Source organism: Athene cunicularia (genome assembly GCF_003259725.1).
Source record: "Athene cunicularia isolate RWA chromosome Z unlocalized genomic scaffold, athCun1 chrZ_part1, whole genome shotgun sequence".
NCBI classification, from domain to species: domain Eukaryota; kingdom Metazoa; phylum Chordata; class Aves; order Strigiformes; family Strigidae; genus Athene; species Athene cunicularia.
Genome location: NW_020799142.1, coordinates 23,505,391 through 23,519,143, shown reverse-complemented (window position 1 = coordinate 23,519,143; position 13,753 = coordinate 23,505,391). Strand labels below are relative to the sequence as shown.

Here is a 13,753-nt window from a genome sequence, read left to right as displayed (position 1 = left end):
CTTATGGGCAGAGGAGGAAAATGTGCATTGCAGCACTTGCCTTCAATCTCTTCCTCTTTTCTGAGCAGCAGGTTGCCTTCCAAGAGCTGTCCCCCAGCCGAAGAGAGTTTGTGGAGATCCCCCAAAGCCCTAACAGAGCTACAAGCAGAGCTAAGAAGGGCAGTCATGAGGCACAGGAGGGCCCAGGCAGGGGCAGGAGGAGGCAGCAGGCTGCAGGGTCTCATGGGCAGGACAGCTGTTTTCAATCCTCCTCCCAACCCGGACTTGTATGGTTTGTGTAACCCACATCAAAACTGTTTAAATGTTTAAATTAAAATGAGTTCTGCTGTTCCATTTTATGCAGATTTGTTTCAACTTACTTGTTATCCCCTGAATTTTGAATATATGTCTATCTATATGCACACGCTTTTACCCACAAATATGTGTCTTTATATAATACACATTTCTGTACGTGTATGTCTGCACAGATGGCTCAGGACTGTGCTGGTCAAGACTCTCACCTGTGTGAAACTGCTGCAGGACTTGTTCTAGAGCTGCACTGACCTCTGTGTCTCTCTTGAATGCGATGGTCAAATACAGCAGCTTTGTAAAGCACCTGCTTTGTCTGTGTCTCTACTGAACAAGTTATCCCCTCAAAGCAGCAGTGCTGGTGGAAGACACTGCATTTCGTTGTCCTTCAAGGAGACTTGAGGTCCTCTTGGGTGAGAAGGGAAGACCAGTAATTTCTTCTTAGCACTCGTTGCCCATGGTGGCAAATGGCCACTAACTCTTAGCTTGGGGGATAGATCTATCTCTGGGTTCTGGATTAGTGCAGCATCAGATACTCCAGTCCCTCCTGCTCCCCACCATGGGTGCTGGTGGCAGCAGCCCCATTCCTAACCCCTGCCCAGACTGCTTTTCCATGTTTCTTTGCATTCCTGACTGAATTTCTTCTCTTACTCCAAGGTAAGATTGACTGACTCCAGATACACCTCAGCTTCAAGGTCAGGAGGAAGCACTGCTGATAGTGATCCTGTGGGGTGACGTTTTTAAATTACATTTTAAAGAAATAAGAATACTCTCCCCTGATTTCTCCCTGCTTGTCATACCATGGCCATTTTGGATCTTCAGATACGCTCCCATGCCAGACAATGTCTGGGTCTCCCTGTCCTCTGTCGGGGTTGTCCAGGGATCATAGGACATCACCAGCGGAACTATGAATCACAGTATCCAAGTAGCTGGTTCACACCCCTCAGTAATCCAGTTCACCTGGTTGACAGCAAAAATGACCATAATTTTCTCTGGGAGGGATTTTCCATTGGAAATGTTTCCATGGACATTTCCCCACACTGAGTGTGAGTGTGAGTCACTGATATCCCTGGAGCAGCCAAAGTCTTACTGTGGCAGGTGCCTTGCATGGCAAAGGCATGTCTGAGGAGTGGGTAGGAGAGGACCAAGCAGGGGATCAGGAATAGTCCCTGGATATGGGAAAGAGGGTTACGTATCAGTATAGCTACCCCTATCCACCAGCAAAAGAAAATAGAGGCATTCCTGCCCTGAGGATTCACTCAGGGGGTGGTGGCAATAATCCTTTCCCTGTCTGCTTGGCTACAGTGGGTGAGATTTCATGAAATGAAGCTGAACTGACAGTTTCCACTGGTGAGGACGCCTCTCAGAAGCATCCGTTTTTGCTTCACTGACCTCATACCTGCCAAGTGTACTCAAATCGTGATTGTTTTATTAGTCACTGAAGCAAATTTGCAGGAAGCCATGCATTCTGACAGAAAGTCTGAGCTTTCCCTCCTGAGCCCAAATTTGTGACATTTCAGAAAATTTTGCAGTACAATCAAAATGGGGCTTAATTGCCTCATGACACTATAATATTCTTGCTTTCCTAAAACCACCCCTATCATTTTCCAGTCTTCTCAGGAAACTGGTCAGGCCAGATCTTCACAGCACAGGCAGGGACAGAGCAGGAGCAGGAGGGTGCTGCTTGGGCACTCTCATCTGTCTGCAGCATGGCTGGTCTTGATGTAGGTGCAGCAGCAGCAACTGCCAAGCACGCGTCCTCAACTGTGGGTCTGACACTTCAGAGCTACAAGGTGTTTGATGTACTTTCAGGCTGTCCTGAGCTGAAATTCCTATATAAATAACTCCTGTTGAGTCTAGCCCTTGCTCTTGAGCAGATGTTAGCCTTGAGCATCAGACCTGGACACCTCCGGCAGTAACAATTTGGAGTATATCCCCCAGCGCGTGTTTCTGTTTCATTTATTTTCAAGAGTGTTTTGGACCTTGATTTGAATATTCTGCTTTTCAAGAGGCATCATGAACATGTCTTGCTCCGCTCTGCATGCCCAAGGATAGCAGCATGTTGTGGTTTCGAGTAGAAACACCTGTTTGAGAAAGTTCTGAGATGATTTTCAGATGGAGTAGGTCCTGCTTTGGAGGTCCTGCTTGTGTAGGTCCTGCTTGGTGTAAAGTTTATCTGTAAATTTTAAAATGAGAATTCCCCTGTCCCTGGCTCAAACTTAGGAGGAATTAATCTGCAGAGCAGACATATTTTCTCTGGTTTGCACTTGACACTCGGACTTTTTCTTAGAGATTTCCAGGTTGTCATCACCAAACCTCTTTTCTCATGATTAATAGAAAAGAACAGACATAGGGGGTCTCATCTGACCAAACAACCTGTGACAGTGTGTGTTCACAGACCGATGATACAGAATGTACCTTCATGTGTGGTAAGTGGGTGGCTTCACTGGCATGCAGAAATAGAGACCTTGAAATGTGCGCATGGCTTTTAATTTCATTTTGAACAAGCTTTCTTTGCTTCTTACAAAACAGGTGGGTTGATCCTTTCAGGCAACCATGTAAGGAAACAAGCTCCTATACAATGGAGCTGCAAATGGAATACACTCAGGTTTGCTTCAGTAACATCTTCTGGATCTCTCTTTAGGGACTTTTGTAGATGATGAACCAGACAACTTCGACATTGACTGCTACAGCCAGCTGGAATTTAAGGATTCCTACAGCAGCCTGACCTGCAGTTTTACTGAGCTGCCTCCTCACAACACTAACTATACCCTGGCTCTGTGGTAAGTGCTGTTAGCCCATCCTTTAGTAAACTTCTGGGAAGAGAAATGCTAAGCACCAGTGAGTCATGTTGCCATATGCTGGGAAACAGGAGCAACATAGCTAGGCAAAATTCTGCTTCAGAGTGTTTTACAGAGTTTGAATACTACATTCGTCAAAGAAGAAGAGCTTACTAATATGAAACATAACTCCCTAATAAGAAAAAATGTCAGCTGGAAGAGTCTGTAAAGGGCATTATAACATCTCGAATAGTCCTGGTCTTGCCTCTGTTTCTCTGGAACACCTGTAATTACAGATGGTAGCCCAGCATGAACAGAGATCATTTTTCCTTTAAATTAAATGATATTTAAAGACTCCAAACATAGCTTTTATTAAGTGAAAAGTAAAAATGTTTTTAAAGAGGCAGATCTTCTCCACAGAAAATTCTTTGGCAAGAAGGATGATTTTCCTCTGCAGGGAAAATGCCTTTATCGAGATCAAGACAAAAATTAAGCAATTGTCTTCGCATACACAGACATTCAGAAAACACACTAGAATGAGTATACAAAAACCCAACAGTTACCAAACACATTAGTCATCTTCACTTCTCATCAAAGCCTTGGAATTCTTTTCCACATTTTTCTTAACTGATGCACTTCATTAAACAAGCTCAGATTTTGTGTCTTTATCATATTTCCACTTTTCCCTTTGCCTGTTCTTACTGAAACAAAGTTTCACAGCAGCCAGCAAAGTGGATTTTTTTTTTAATCTTGTTATTCTAATCACTACTTAATTTTTTCCACCTACTTTATTAGGATTTTTCTATTTTAATGGGATTTATTCTGGATTTTGACTGAAATTTTATGACAGTCCTCAAACACAGGAGTCACACAGGTGGAGGAACAGATGCATTTCCACCTCTGAAAATGTGCTCTATGACTCCTTCATGACCTGGCTGACTCTTGACCCTGTATTTGCTACCACTACAGTCAAAAATAAATTTCTCTTAATCTTCAGCGAACATCCAAATCTATTGCCCTGTGTTTAAAGGTGGCAGTGATGAGATCATTTTTAAAGATATAAAGGTTTCTAACACATGCATCTACAGTTTAATAATTGCATTTTTTTTTTTTTCTTGGAGGGCTCCAGGACTCTTGCTGTGATTCTCACCACTTGATTATTGTGTTCAAAGACCATGAGGAAAAACATTATCAACCTTTTAAACTCCTAATTTGCATGGCATTTTTTCTTATTTCACATGGAATTTTACTTCATTTAATGTGAAATAAGCAACCGGGATTTGTTCCTTACTATGTTGTAGTACCACCAAGAAGAAATTAACATTGTGTCACTTTTATCAACAGTACCAAGGAAGATGGCAATTACATGTGTTTCAATATGGAGAAACGGGAAGGTGTCTATTTCTTACAGTTCACTGACATACTCTCAAATAAAGATATTTGCATGGATTCTGAGACAAAGAGAAGGGTCTGTAGGAGTCTGGTTGTAACTGACATTGGTAAGACACAACATTTTTGATATTTTTAATATATAGGGATTACTGGGAAAAAAAATACCCCAGTGCAATGCCTAAGTGTCAGTCATGGTGAAATAGAGGCAGAATAAAATAGTGTCCTGGCAGGGCACACGTAGTCTAGATTGGGGTGTTGGCAGAACGTGGTGTTCCCCTTGCTTCAAAGCCAAACATGATTAACCTCCATTCAAAATGTGCAGCTGAATTCTGGTTTATTGCAACAGTCTGCCCAGACCCTGACATATACCAAATCATGCACATGGGTGAAGCAGCTGTTGATGAACTGTCAAGCAGGGGCATTTTGTTCATCTCTTACTAGGACTGCACAGTGTCAGGACTGACCATCCCAAGTCTAGAGTGAGCTCAGTAGCACAGGGACCGCAAGATTACAAGACCTCACTTTTTCACATCTTGCTTCTTGGTGGAGCCTGTTGTCTGAACGAGGTGCTGAGGCATCCTGCAGCACAGAAGGGACACTGAGAGCCCATGAATGTGTTTGTCAAAGCCATGTTGGGGACCTGCCTGAGTGAAGAAATAAGGAACTCAGGGTAAGAGGGGCTGCTTAGGGCTTCTCCCTCTTGGGAGCTGGTCTCATTCACAGGCTGCAGAGAAGCCCATGTAGGGCAGCTTGGTGCTGCTCTGGTACCACCTTGCTTTGCCTTTTTTTGGCAACAGGTGCTGCAGCATCCCTCTTACAAAACATTTCTGCCTCGGTCCAGTAGTTTTGTAACAATCTTACACTACCTCTCAGTTTATAGACCAGCCTGGACCATCTCTGGTTGTCTCTCCTCTAGAAACGGTGATTTCTGCAGGGATGGATTAAGTATTTGGGAGTTGCAAGAATGTGCATATTTTCTGGCTCTATGCATTTTCCTGAGAGGAGGGAGGTGTGGGCTCTCTGTTCCCGTGAGAACTGATGCACTTTACATGACTCATTCAAGAAGCCTCAGTGGCACAGACACAGGTCACTGCAGACATCCAGCTCAGGCACAGCTTGGGGAGAGTCGCAAGGGCTGCATTTTGGACATGAGGTACATCTATAGATGGTCATCTGACACAGTCTCTGGCAGCAGGTCAGCCGTGGGTTCGTAAACAGGCCTGGAACCACAGCCCCCCCGCTATAGCTAACAGTATCATACTTTATCCTTTCCTCTGTCCCACTACCCTGATGGCTACTAGCCACTATAGCTGTACCAGGATTTCTCCCCAGTGCCTTCCTCCCAGAGCAGGAATGGGTTTTGCCACAGGGTCTCCATCTCAGAGCGCTGGTTAGAGGGACTGAATTTTAGGTCTTCAAGCAGTGCTACTGCAGGCATGGACATGCTCAGGAATTGCTTTCCAAGACTAAATGTCATATCCCCAGGAAGCGTCATCTCTACTGGTCACACTGTTGCTTCAGCAGGTCAAAACCAAGCTCTTCTCAGGACCAAGGTATAAGGATGAACTGGGGCTCAGCATGAGGCTTGCCCAAGATAGGTCACCATGCAGAGCATGTAACTTGAAGTGGAATTCTTTTTTACTTTTCAAAACCTGTTTATTTTGTAGTAACATTATTCTATTGCTGTTATATCCTGGTTTGTTATCATTTGCAGTTAAGCCTGAAGTACCATTTGATATAAATATCACATACCAAAAGGAGGCAAATGAATATCTTATTCATTATAGTACACCACATTCATGGAAGAAATACTTAAAGGACAAATTAATACACCAAATAGCCTATCAGAAAGAAGAAGGTACTTGGAAGGTAAGTCACGATATATTAGTGAGCTTACACTAATTTCTAAAATTGAACATTAGCAGAAATACCTCTATCATGTAAAACCCCTCAAATCTGCATTTCTACAATTCTACAGCTGAAAACTTGGAAAAGTGTAATATTTGGCATTTGGAAATTTCATCAGTCAAAACAGTTCCAGACCAACAGCATGGGTCTGTTAGACACTCCTCTGGGCTAACGAAGTTTCTTTCTTTAGGGCTTTGCAGTGGGAAGAGAAGACATAACATAATGAACATCCTAAGTGTTTGGGTGGCTTGCTCTTTGCTAGTATGGTTTTGCTCTTATTTTCTGAGCTTATCACTCAGTAAATCGTACGACCCTTTTTCTTACACAGCAACAGTTTCTTTGTGTCCCTTTTTCACTGAGCCTCTCCAGGCTTTCGGTGTAGCCCTGCAGCTCTCCCACCCTTGGACCATGTTTTGGGCTGCAGCTGCCTGTGAACTGAATCTGGTTTGGGCTGCCCAGCTGCTGGGACCTCTGTGTCCCCTGTCACACAACCAGACGTGCAAATGCTAGTCCAAATGGGGGGTGTTTGAAAGCATGGACTATACCTCCTTTTTACAGAAGGAACACAGGAGAACTGTAACTAGGGAAGGAAAAGGATTCAGGCAACACAATACATTGGCATGAAGAGCTGCACTGTGGGATTTCAGCTTCTTTTCTGTAGCTGCCCTTTCAGAAGTTGTCCTTTTATGCCACAGAAATGTATTCTTTCCACTCTCCCTTCTGAACCTTCCCAGGGAAGCATACGCTTCCCACTGCACTGTCAACAGTAGCAAATCAGAACTAACACTTAAAGCTGTTTTCCAAACAGCTTTTACACAGCATTAGTCTCTGTTCTCAATACTGTCTGGACTAACTTTCTGTTAAACTAGACTGATGTCATGATGACCACCAGTATAATAACCACAGACAAGCAGCAAACAACACAGTACTGCAGGGATTCACCTGATCACGCATATTTTGCTGAAACTCAAAGACATTTCTCCTGTCTTACAGAAAAATAATTGGATTTTTTTGTGTGTGTTTAGACAATAGAGACACCATACCTTCAGGTTAAATTACTGGGAAAAAACCTCGAAAATGATGCATCGTATGAGGTGAAAGTACGTTCGCAGCCCAATGGAGATTATTTTAAGGGCATGTGGAGTGAATGGAGCACTTCCAAGAGCTTCAGGACCGCAAAGGAGCAGCGCTCCACAGAGAGCTGTAAGGGCAGAAATCACTTTGGTCCACCTGGAAGAGAGCAGAGCTAGGGGTCCTAGGCTCACTGGCCAGCCCTGGTGGCAGTGGTGATGAGAGCATGGGGAGGGAAGAGCCCACGGCCACAGCAGGGTCAGCCCTCACAGGCACCAGGCACCCCAGAGGACATGACTCAGAAAGTGGCTGTATCACTCCGGTCTGGGCCTGAATCTCCATGTGAAGTTAAATCTCACTCAAGGATGATAAAATCAGTTGCTGTAGAGGCATGTGTGGGGTGCAAAGGGAGGTGAAGACTGACTCAATGCTGCTTGCTCTCTGCTGGTGTGCAGGGAGAAGGAACAGCTTTCATTGAGCATTTTAGGTAAGGCACATAGGGTGGTAAAACATGACCCATTTCAGTGCCCTGGTTCTGTGTGCAAACATGGCACTTCAATCACAAATACAGTATGGGATAAAACCTTATTATTGCACTTGTAAACATGAATAACGCTTCTGGTCCTTTGGGTCCCTTCAGTCCCCAGGGGCACCTCAACATTACAAGTGCTCAAAGTCACTTCAGTGCTGCTTTATGGATGCTTGGAGCTCAGCCAAGTGTTGATGCTCTGGCAGCCTACCTCTTCCCTCCTTTAGGGATGCAGAGGAAATGCACCACTGCACCAGTCCAGTGACAGGCAAGTGCAATGCTTGTCATTAATTCCTAATTTATTGTCTGAAGAGACGTTACAGTTACAGTGGCTTAACAGTGAGACATTTACATGCGTTGGCTGATCTTCTTTGTTTTTCTTTAGATAACAGCATGGTTGTGGTAATACTCTCCATCCTGGGATTCATGCTGTCCATTGTCATGATTGCCCTGGTCATAACTTTTTGGGAAAACAGGTAATCTAAGTCTCTTTGTGTCAGAAAAAGTGTTGGAAGCCAATCCTGTTCTGACATTCTTATTGCTTTCCCTGTTATACTTGTGACCTATTCTCCTTCCTTCTCTGGACCTCTATCTCAAGCCAAAGGCAGACAAAGAGTAGAAGTGGGCAGAATAAGAGAGGGTGTTGGCGGGCAGAGGACAACCTGCCTCTTTCAGCAGACTTCACTCTTGGGCTTGAAACACCAACACCTTTGGGGAGTTGAAGTCACCCTGAAACACAGAGTTGGTGTCTCACTGGAGGCAAATCTGACTCAGAAGCCTCAAGCATGATCCATAAAAGAAAGCCACCTGTGGGTTTTAGTGAAGTCTCAAGAGGTGTGGAAATGGTATACCAGGGAGACTGCCTCTTTCCCTGTCATAGGCTGAGTCAGCAGAGTGTTTGCTCTGCAGTGCCTTACGATGATGTCAGTGACCAGCACAGCCTCCAGCCAGCCATGTGGTGAAACCCGGCTCTACATCCTCCACCAAAGCAGTCACGACAGAAGTGGGACTGGAGATACATTCATTACACAGGCAGTCCTTTGTCTGCATTGGGTTTTTTTCATATATTGGCTACAAAGCAGTAGATAGATAGCTGTAAATATGTATTTTAAATATGTGGCTATATATGCTTGTAGAGAAGATAGTTGACAAATTTAAGAAACTGGACAGATACGTAGACAATCTTGTGAAACCAGCATCTGAAGTGAAAAAGTCCCAAGTTTAACCATACGAGATGAACCCTTCCCAAGGCAGAAAACCTTGGGCTGTTCAGTGGCATTCAGAGCTGCCTGTCCATGACATCCACCTCTACTGACATCCAGAGAGGTGGCTGCATGCAAACTACGTTTTGGGGACAACACTTGAGCTGTTCTAACTCCTGAATGACACACAGGGATTGCTGGAAATGTGCTGGGTGGCCCCGTCAAACCAAGCCAAGAACAATTTTAATAATTAATAATTTTATACACTGGAGTTATCTGCCAGGAATGCTCCTTGGTGCTGTTTTATTTGCAAGTATAGATGTAGCTTGAGATTTCTAGCTGTTTCTTTTTACTGTTGTTGAGCACCTGTAGTTCTGTAACTTTGGTAGCTCTATTGATGTAAAAATGCTGAAAAACTGGCTTTTAGATGGTGAGACTTTCTGAACTCAGAGATTTCCCTTTTAAAAAGATTTATATATGTATGTATATATATCCACATATACAGACACACATACAAAATAAAATATATATTCATATACATTTATCGTTACATTTATATCACTGCAACATTGAATATCAGCCAGGCAGTATTCTCTGGATGCATTATAGCTGCATTTCTAGCAGCACAAAGCAAGAACTTCGTTAATTTAGGCAATAAAAATGAGACCTGTGGAACAAGGCTACAATATAGATATCTGAAACACAGATAGCTGGCCAAGGAGTAGAACCATATGCAGTTTTTTAACTTATATAAATATGCAGAAGCAAGTATCAGCAAATTTGCACTTTAACCACAGCATCTTTTTTCACTTGCAGAAATTGGTTTCACCATGCAAAGCCCCATTAAGGTGGCTAGATGCAAATTAGGTCTTTGACAGCATGATTTGTTGCTTTTCAAGTACTTGGTGATGTGGCTTCCTTTAACAATTTGTCCACTCAAAAGAACAATTAGTACTCAGTGACCTTTATAACACCTGTCCTCCTGTCTTTGTTCTGTTCTGAGACTTCTCTGTCATTATTCTGGGCAATACAAGCCAGCCCTAAGGCTTTGTGAGAATTAGTACCAAGGATAAAATATGAACCTCTGACATCTTAACATGTCCCTCTTTTATTGTTGTTGAACCCCTTTTTTTCTACTGTTCCTGTTTCAGGATCAAGCCTGCTGTATGGCCAAACCTTCCTGACCATAAAAAAACACTGGAGCAGCTATGTAAGAAGCCAAAAAATGTATGTACTTCCACTGTTGTTTTCACCTGCATATAGACTATTGGGAAGAAAACACTTATGAGAGACAGTACGTGCTTTTGCTGCATGAACTGGGACATTCTTCAGAAATTACTTCTACATTTCACTGAAGAGAGCCCACATTTGCCCAGGCAGATGCTAGTCAAGGGTATGGAAATAACAGATAATTCAACTAGTGCCTGATCTTTGACCTGTGTGCACTGTAACTACAGAGGGCTGGAGAATTTGATACATGAAGAAAGATTGAAGGAACTGAATTAGTTACAGGAAAGAGGAAGCTTGAGGTGGGGACTACTAATCACAACCTTCCAATACCTAAAGTGTAGGTAGAGAGATGCTGGAGGTGCTCTTGCCGCAAGGCTGCATGGTGACAGCACCAGAGGCCAAAGGCACGTGTTTTTTCAGGGCAAACTTCATCTGGATATAAGAAAAAAGTGTCCATGAGAACAACAAAAGCAATGTAGGTTTCCCAGAGAAGAGGTAGGTTCTCCTTTGATGGAAATGTTCAAGGCTTGGCTTGATAGGGCTCTGGATAACACAGTCCAGGTCCTGCCTCTGGTGGAAGGTTGAACCAGTTGGCCTCCAGAGGTCCTTTCCAACCAAGCTGCTTCAGTGATTCTGCGAAACTGTGATCGTGGGGCTGGATGCAAACATCACTGGTGCCAGCTTACACAGCCAGCAGAATTGCTCATACACCACACAGTGTAGGAACTGCTCTGCCAGATAAAAGCCAGATGGACAATGTTACAAATATTGTGTGGGTGTGGGATTAACCCATTGCCTTAACTATGTGTCTAGTGTATTTTTTCACTAAAAAACTCATCAGTGCTGTTCTCTCCAGTTAATATATTATTAGCATGTTCTTAATTTAATAAGAGGTCTAAGAAGACTCTACCACCCCCCCATGCTCCCCAGTACAAGGATTCCTAATGTGTTTCAGGAAGTCATGGCAATCTTTTACTTCCCTCACTGCTAAATTAGGAAGGTAAAACTGAAAGGAACCGCCTGGGTTGGTACACTCATTCCTGTGAAATAGCAGGCATGCAATAGTCGCGTGTCTCAGAAAAGTCTCTGAACCACCAGCTCCCACCACATCGTCTAACACATGAAAGGCTCTCCGGTGGCACTGTCTGCAGGAAGCCACTGAACAGATTCAGACTAATATAGCAAAGGATTTTAAGACACGTGATAATTTATTCTTTACTAACCAATTGTTCAGCCTGCTAAGGGTTACTTTCAGAGTTAGAGAAATAATAAATACCCTTCTAATATCTAATGAGTTACCAAAGTACCTATTCTCTTCAGCTAATACCCACTGTTAACTGACCATGCTGTTTCTTTGCCATGCAGAATTTTGATATAAGCTTTAACCCAGAGAGTTTTGGTTACGTTCATATCCATAAAGTGGATGGCATTCGAGCAAAAGTTGAACTGGAAAATTTTCTGCAGCCATCAACTGCTCTAGAGATGAACCTTACAGAAAAATTTAGGAGTGGATCAGACCTGAAGATGAACCTTGCGATGACAGACAAAAGCAACCAAAACCTGTCTGTGACTTATGGAGGAATCTGGCCAGCTGAAGCCCTGCACAGACTCCTGGGCACCAACCAGTTTGCAGTCACCAAAGGAAACTGCAGTTCTAGCACATATGAGGTTTGCCACAGCAACAGGGTGCCCCTGCGTGATGATGGTTTCAACCTTTCCTCTGCTCCTTTCCCAGATCCCTCTGGCCAGCCTGGACCAGAGTCCCTAAATGATGACACCACATCCCAAATGCTGCCTACCAGTGAAATGAGGTCACCAAACAATGAGGAAGCCTATGTCACAATGTCTAGCTTCTATAAAATTCAGTAAATCTCACAGGAATGACAGCATACATTTTTTTCTCTAACACAGGCAGGACATTGAAGTTTTCTGTTTTGTTTTCCTGCATCCTGTGAGTTCTCACTTCTGCAACATACCCTGTTCACAGTGCAACGCCATACCGGCAAGGAAGTGGGTTCTCCCACATTGATTACTCAGTATGCTGGTAACAATCTCCATTGCAGCAGAAATTAAATTTAATTCAACTTGACTTTTATCTTCAGATCTGATTAATCCATAGCAATGACATTGCAATCCTAGGTGAGAATCACAGCATGTCTCATAAAAGTTAATGAACTCTTCTGTTTACCTCTTGGTTGCAGAGTTGAGCTCTTATTAAAGCCCAAGCTAGAAATATGGCAAGAAATTCAAGTTACATGGAATCCAATCTCTTTTAAACAGTGGTAGGTCAAAAGTAACTCCTCTGCAGTCAGTGAAAGCCCACAAGTTTGAAAAATGCTAATAAATGAGAGTTCCTATCCAGCATTAGTCACCTGGGTATTCATTCAAGAGCCTGATCACCTCAAAGGGAGTTTGCTGAGCCACCACGAAAAAGCACACATGGACTACCATAGGAAGGTGTTTTTTTTTTTTTTTTTTTTTTTTTTTTTTTTTTTTTTTTTTGAGAGGGAGAGATTGAAACAAAACAAAAGCCTACATGCCCCTTCATTTTGCTGTTGGTAAAGATCTGCCCTGGAGACAATTTTAGGATCCACAGGTACTGCTGCTAGTGCTATATGTTAAAGATCTAAAATATTTCATGTACTAGCAATGTTTAGCTAGGAAAACAAAACAAAATCAATGAAAAACAAACTCCCATCTCTTCCTATAAACTGTAAGACGCAAGATGCTGTCTTTCTCTGCAGCTCTTTCTAAAGCATTAGTGCAACATGTAAGTACTTTCCAGGCAGAAGGGCCGAGCTGACTATGTTTGTTTACTAGCATTATTCCCAATGGCTGTGACTGCATGAGAGTACTTTGAATTTAACCAGGCAATGTTCTCATACATCTGACCTAAGAAGATGGATGGAGAGTCATGGATCCTGCCAGTGATCAGAGACCTATCTTTTTTAAGAGTACCTTGAAAATTGCCTAGATATAGCTTCTTTTTTTAAAAAAATTTTTTTTACATTATGATGAAGGAAGACATTCTGTCCCTTCCCTTTCACCTTTCTCTGGACTCTGAGCCCAGCTCTAAGGGGTTCCCCACGTGCTATCACACAGAGATGGCTGAGACGCTTCACAGACCCTCTGGATGGTGCATAATGCGGAGCACATGCTTGGAGATAAAGCTGCTATAGACACATGGTTGCATGACAGCCAAGCAGTGTGGCCATGGGAAATCCAAGCTGTTTTGCTGCGCTTGGGGATTGGGGTTCACCTTGCTGTGCAGTCTCAGTTTCTCTAGCTGCTTGAAATTCTCCTTTACTGAAACGTATTCACATTCCCAGAGTCTAAGGGTAAAAAGAGCCCTT

The 13,753-nt window shown here is 43.2% G+C and overlaps 1 protein-coding gene across 1 annotated transcript in view; it reads left to right on the top strand.

Moving 5' to 3' along the window:
- The window catches only part of IL7R (interleukin 7 receptor), a 15,660-nt gene extending 3,152 nt beyond the window's left edge, over positions 1–12,508 (top strand). The window contains exons 2-8 of the mRNA XM_026865816.1: positions 2,933–3,071; positions 4,413–4,567; positions 6,175–6,329; positions 7,394–7,571; positions 8,354–8,444; positions 10,322–10,397; positions 11,766–12,508. Coding sequence (XP_026721617.1) covers positions 2,933–3,071; positions 4,413–4,567; positions 6,175–6,329; positions 7,394–7,571; positions 8,354–8,444; positions 10,322–10,397; positions 11,766–12,269 — 1,298 coding nt within the window. The 3' untranslated portion in view covers positions 12,270–12,508. The remainder of the gene's footprint in view (positions 1–2,932; positions 3,072–4,412; positions 4,568–6,174; positions 6,330–7,393; positions 7,572–8,353; positions 8,445–10,321; positions 10,398–11,765) is intronic.
- Positions 12,509–13,753: the final 1,245 nt, after the last annotated feature.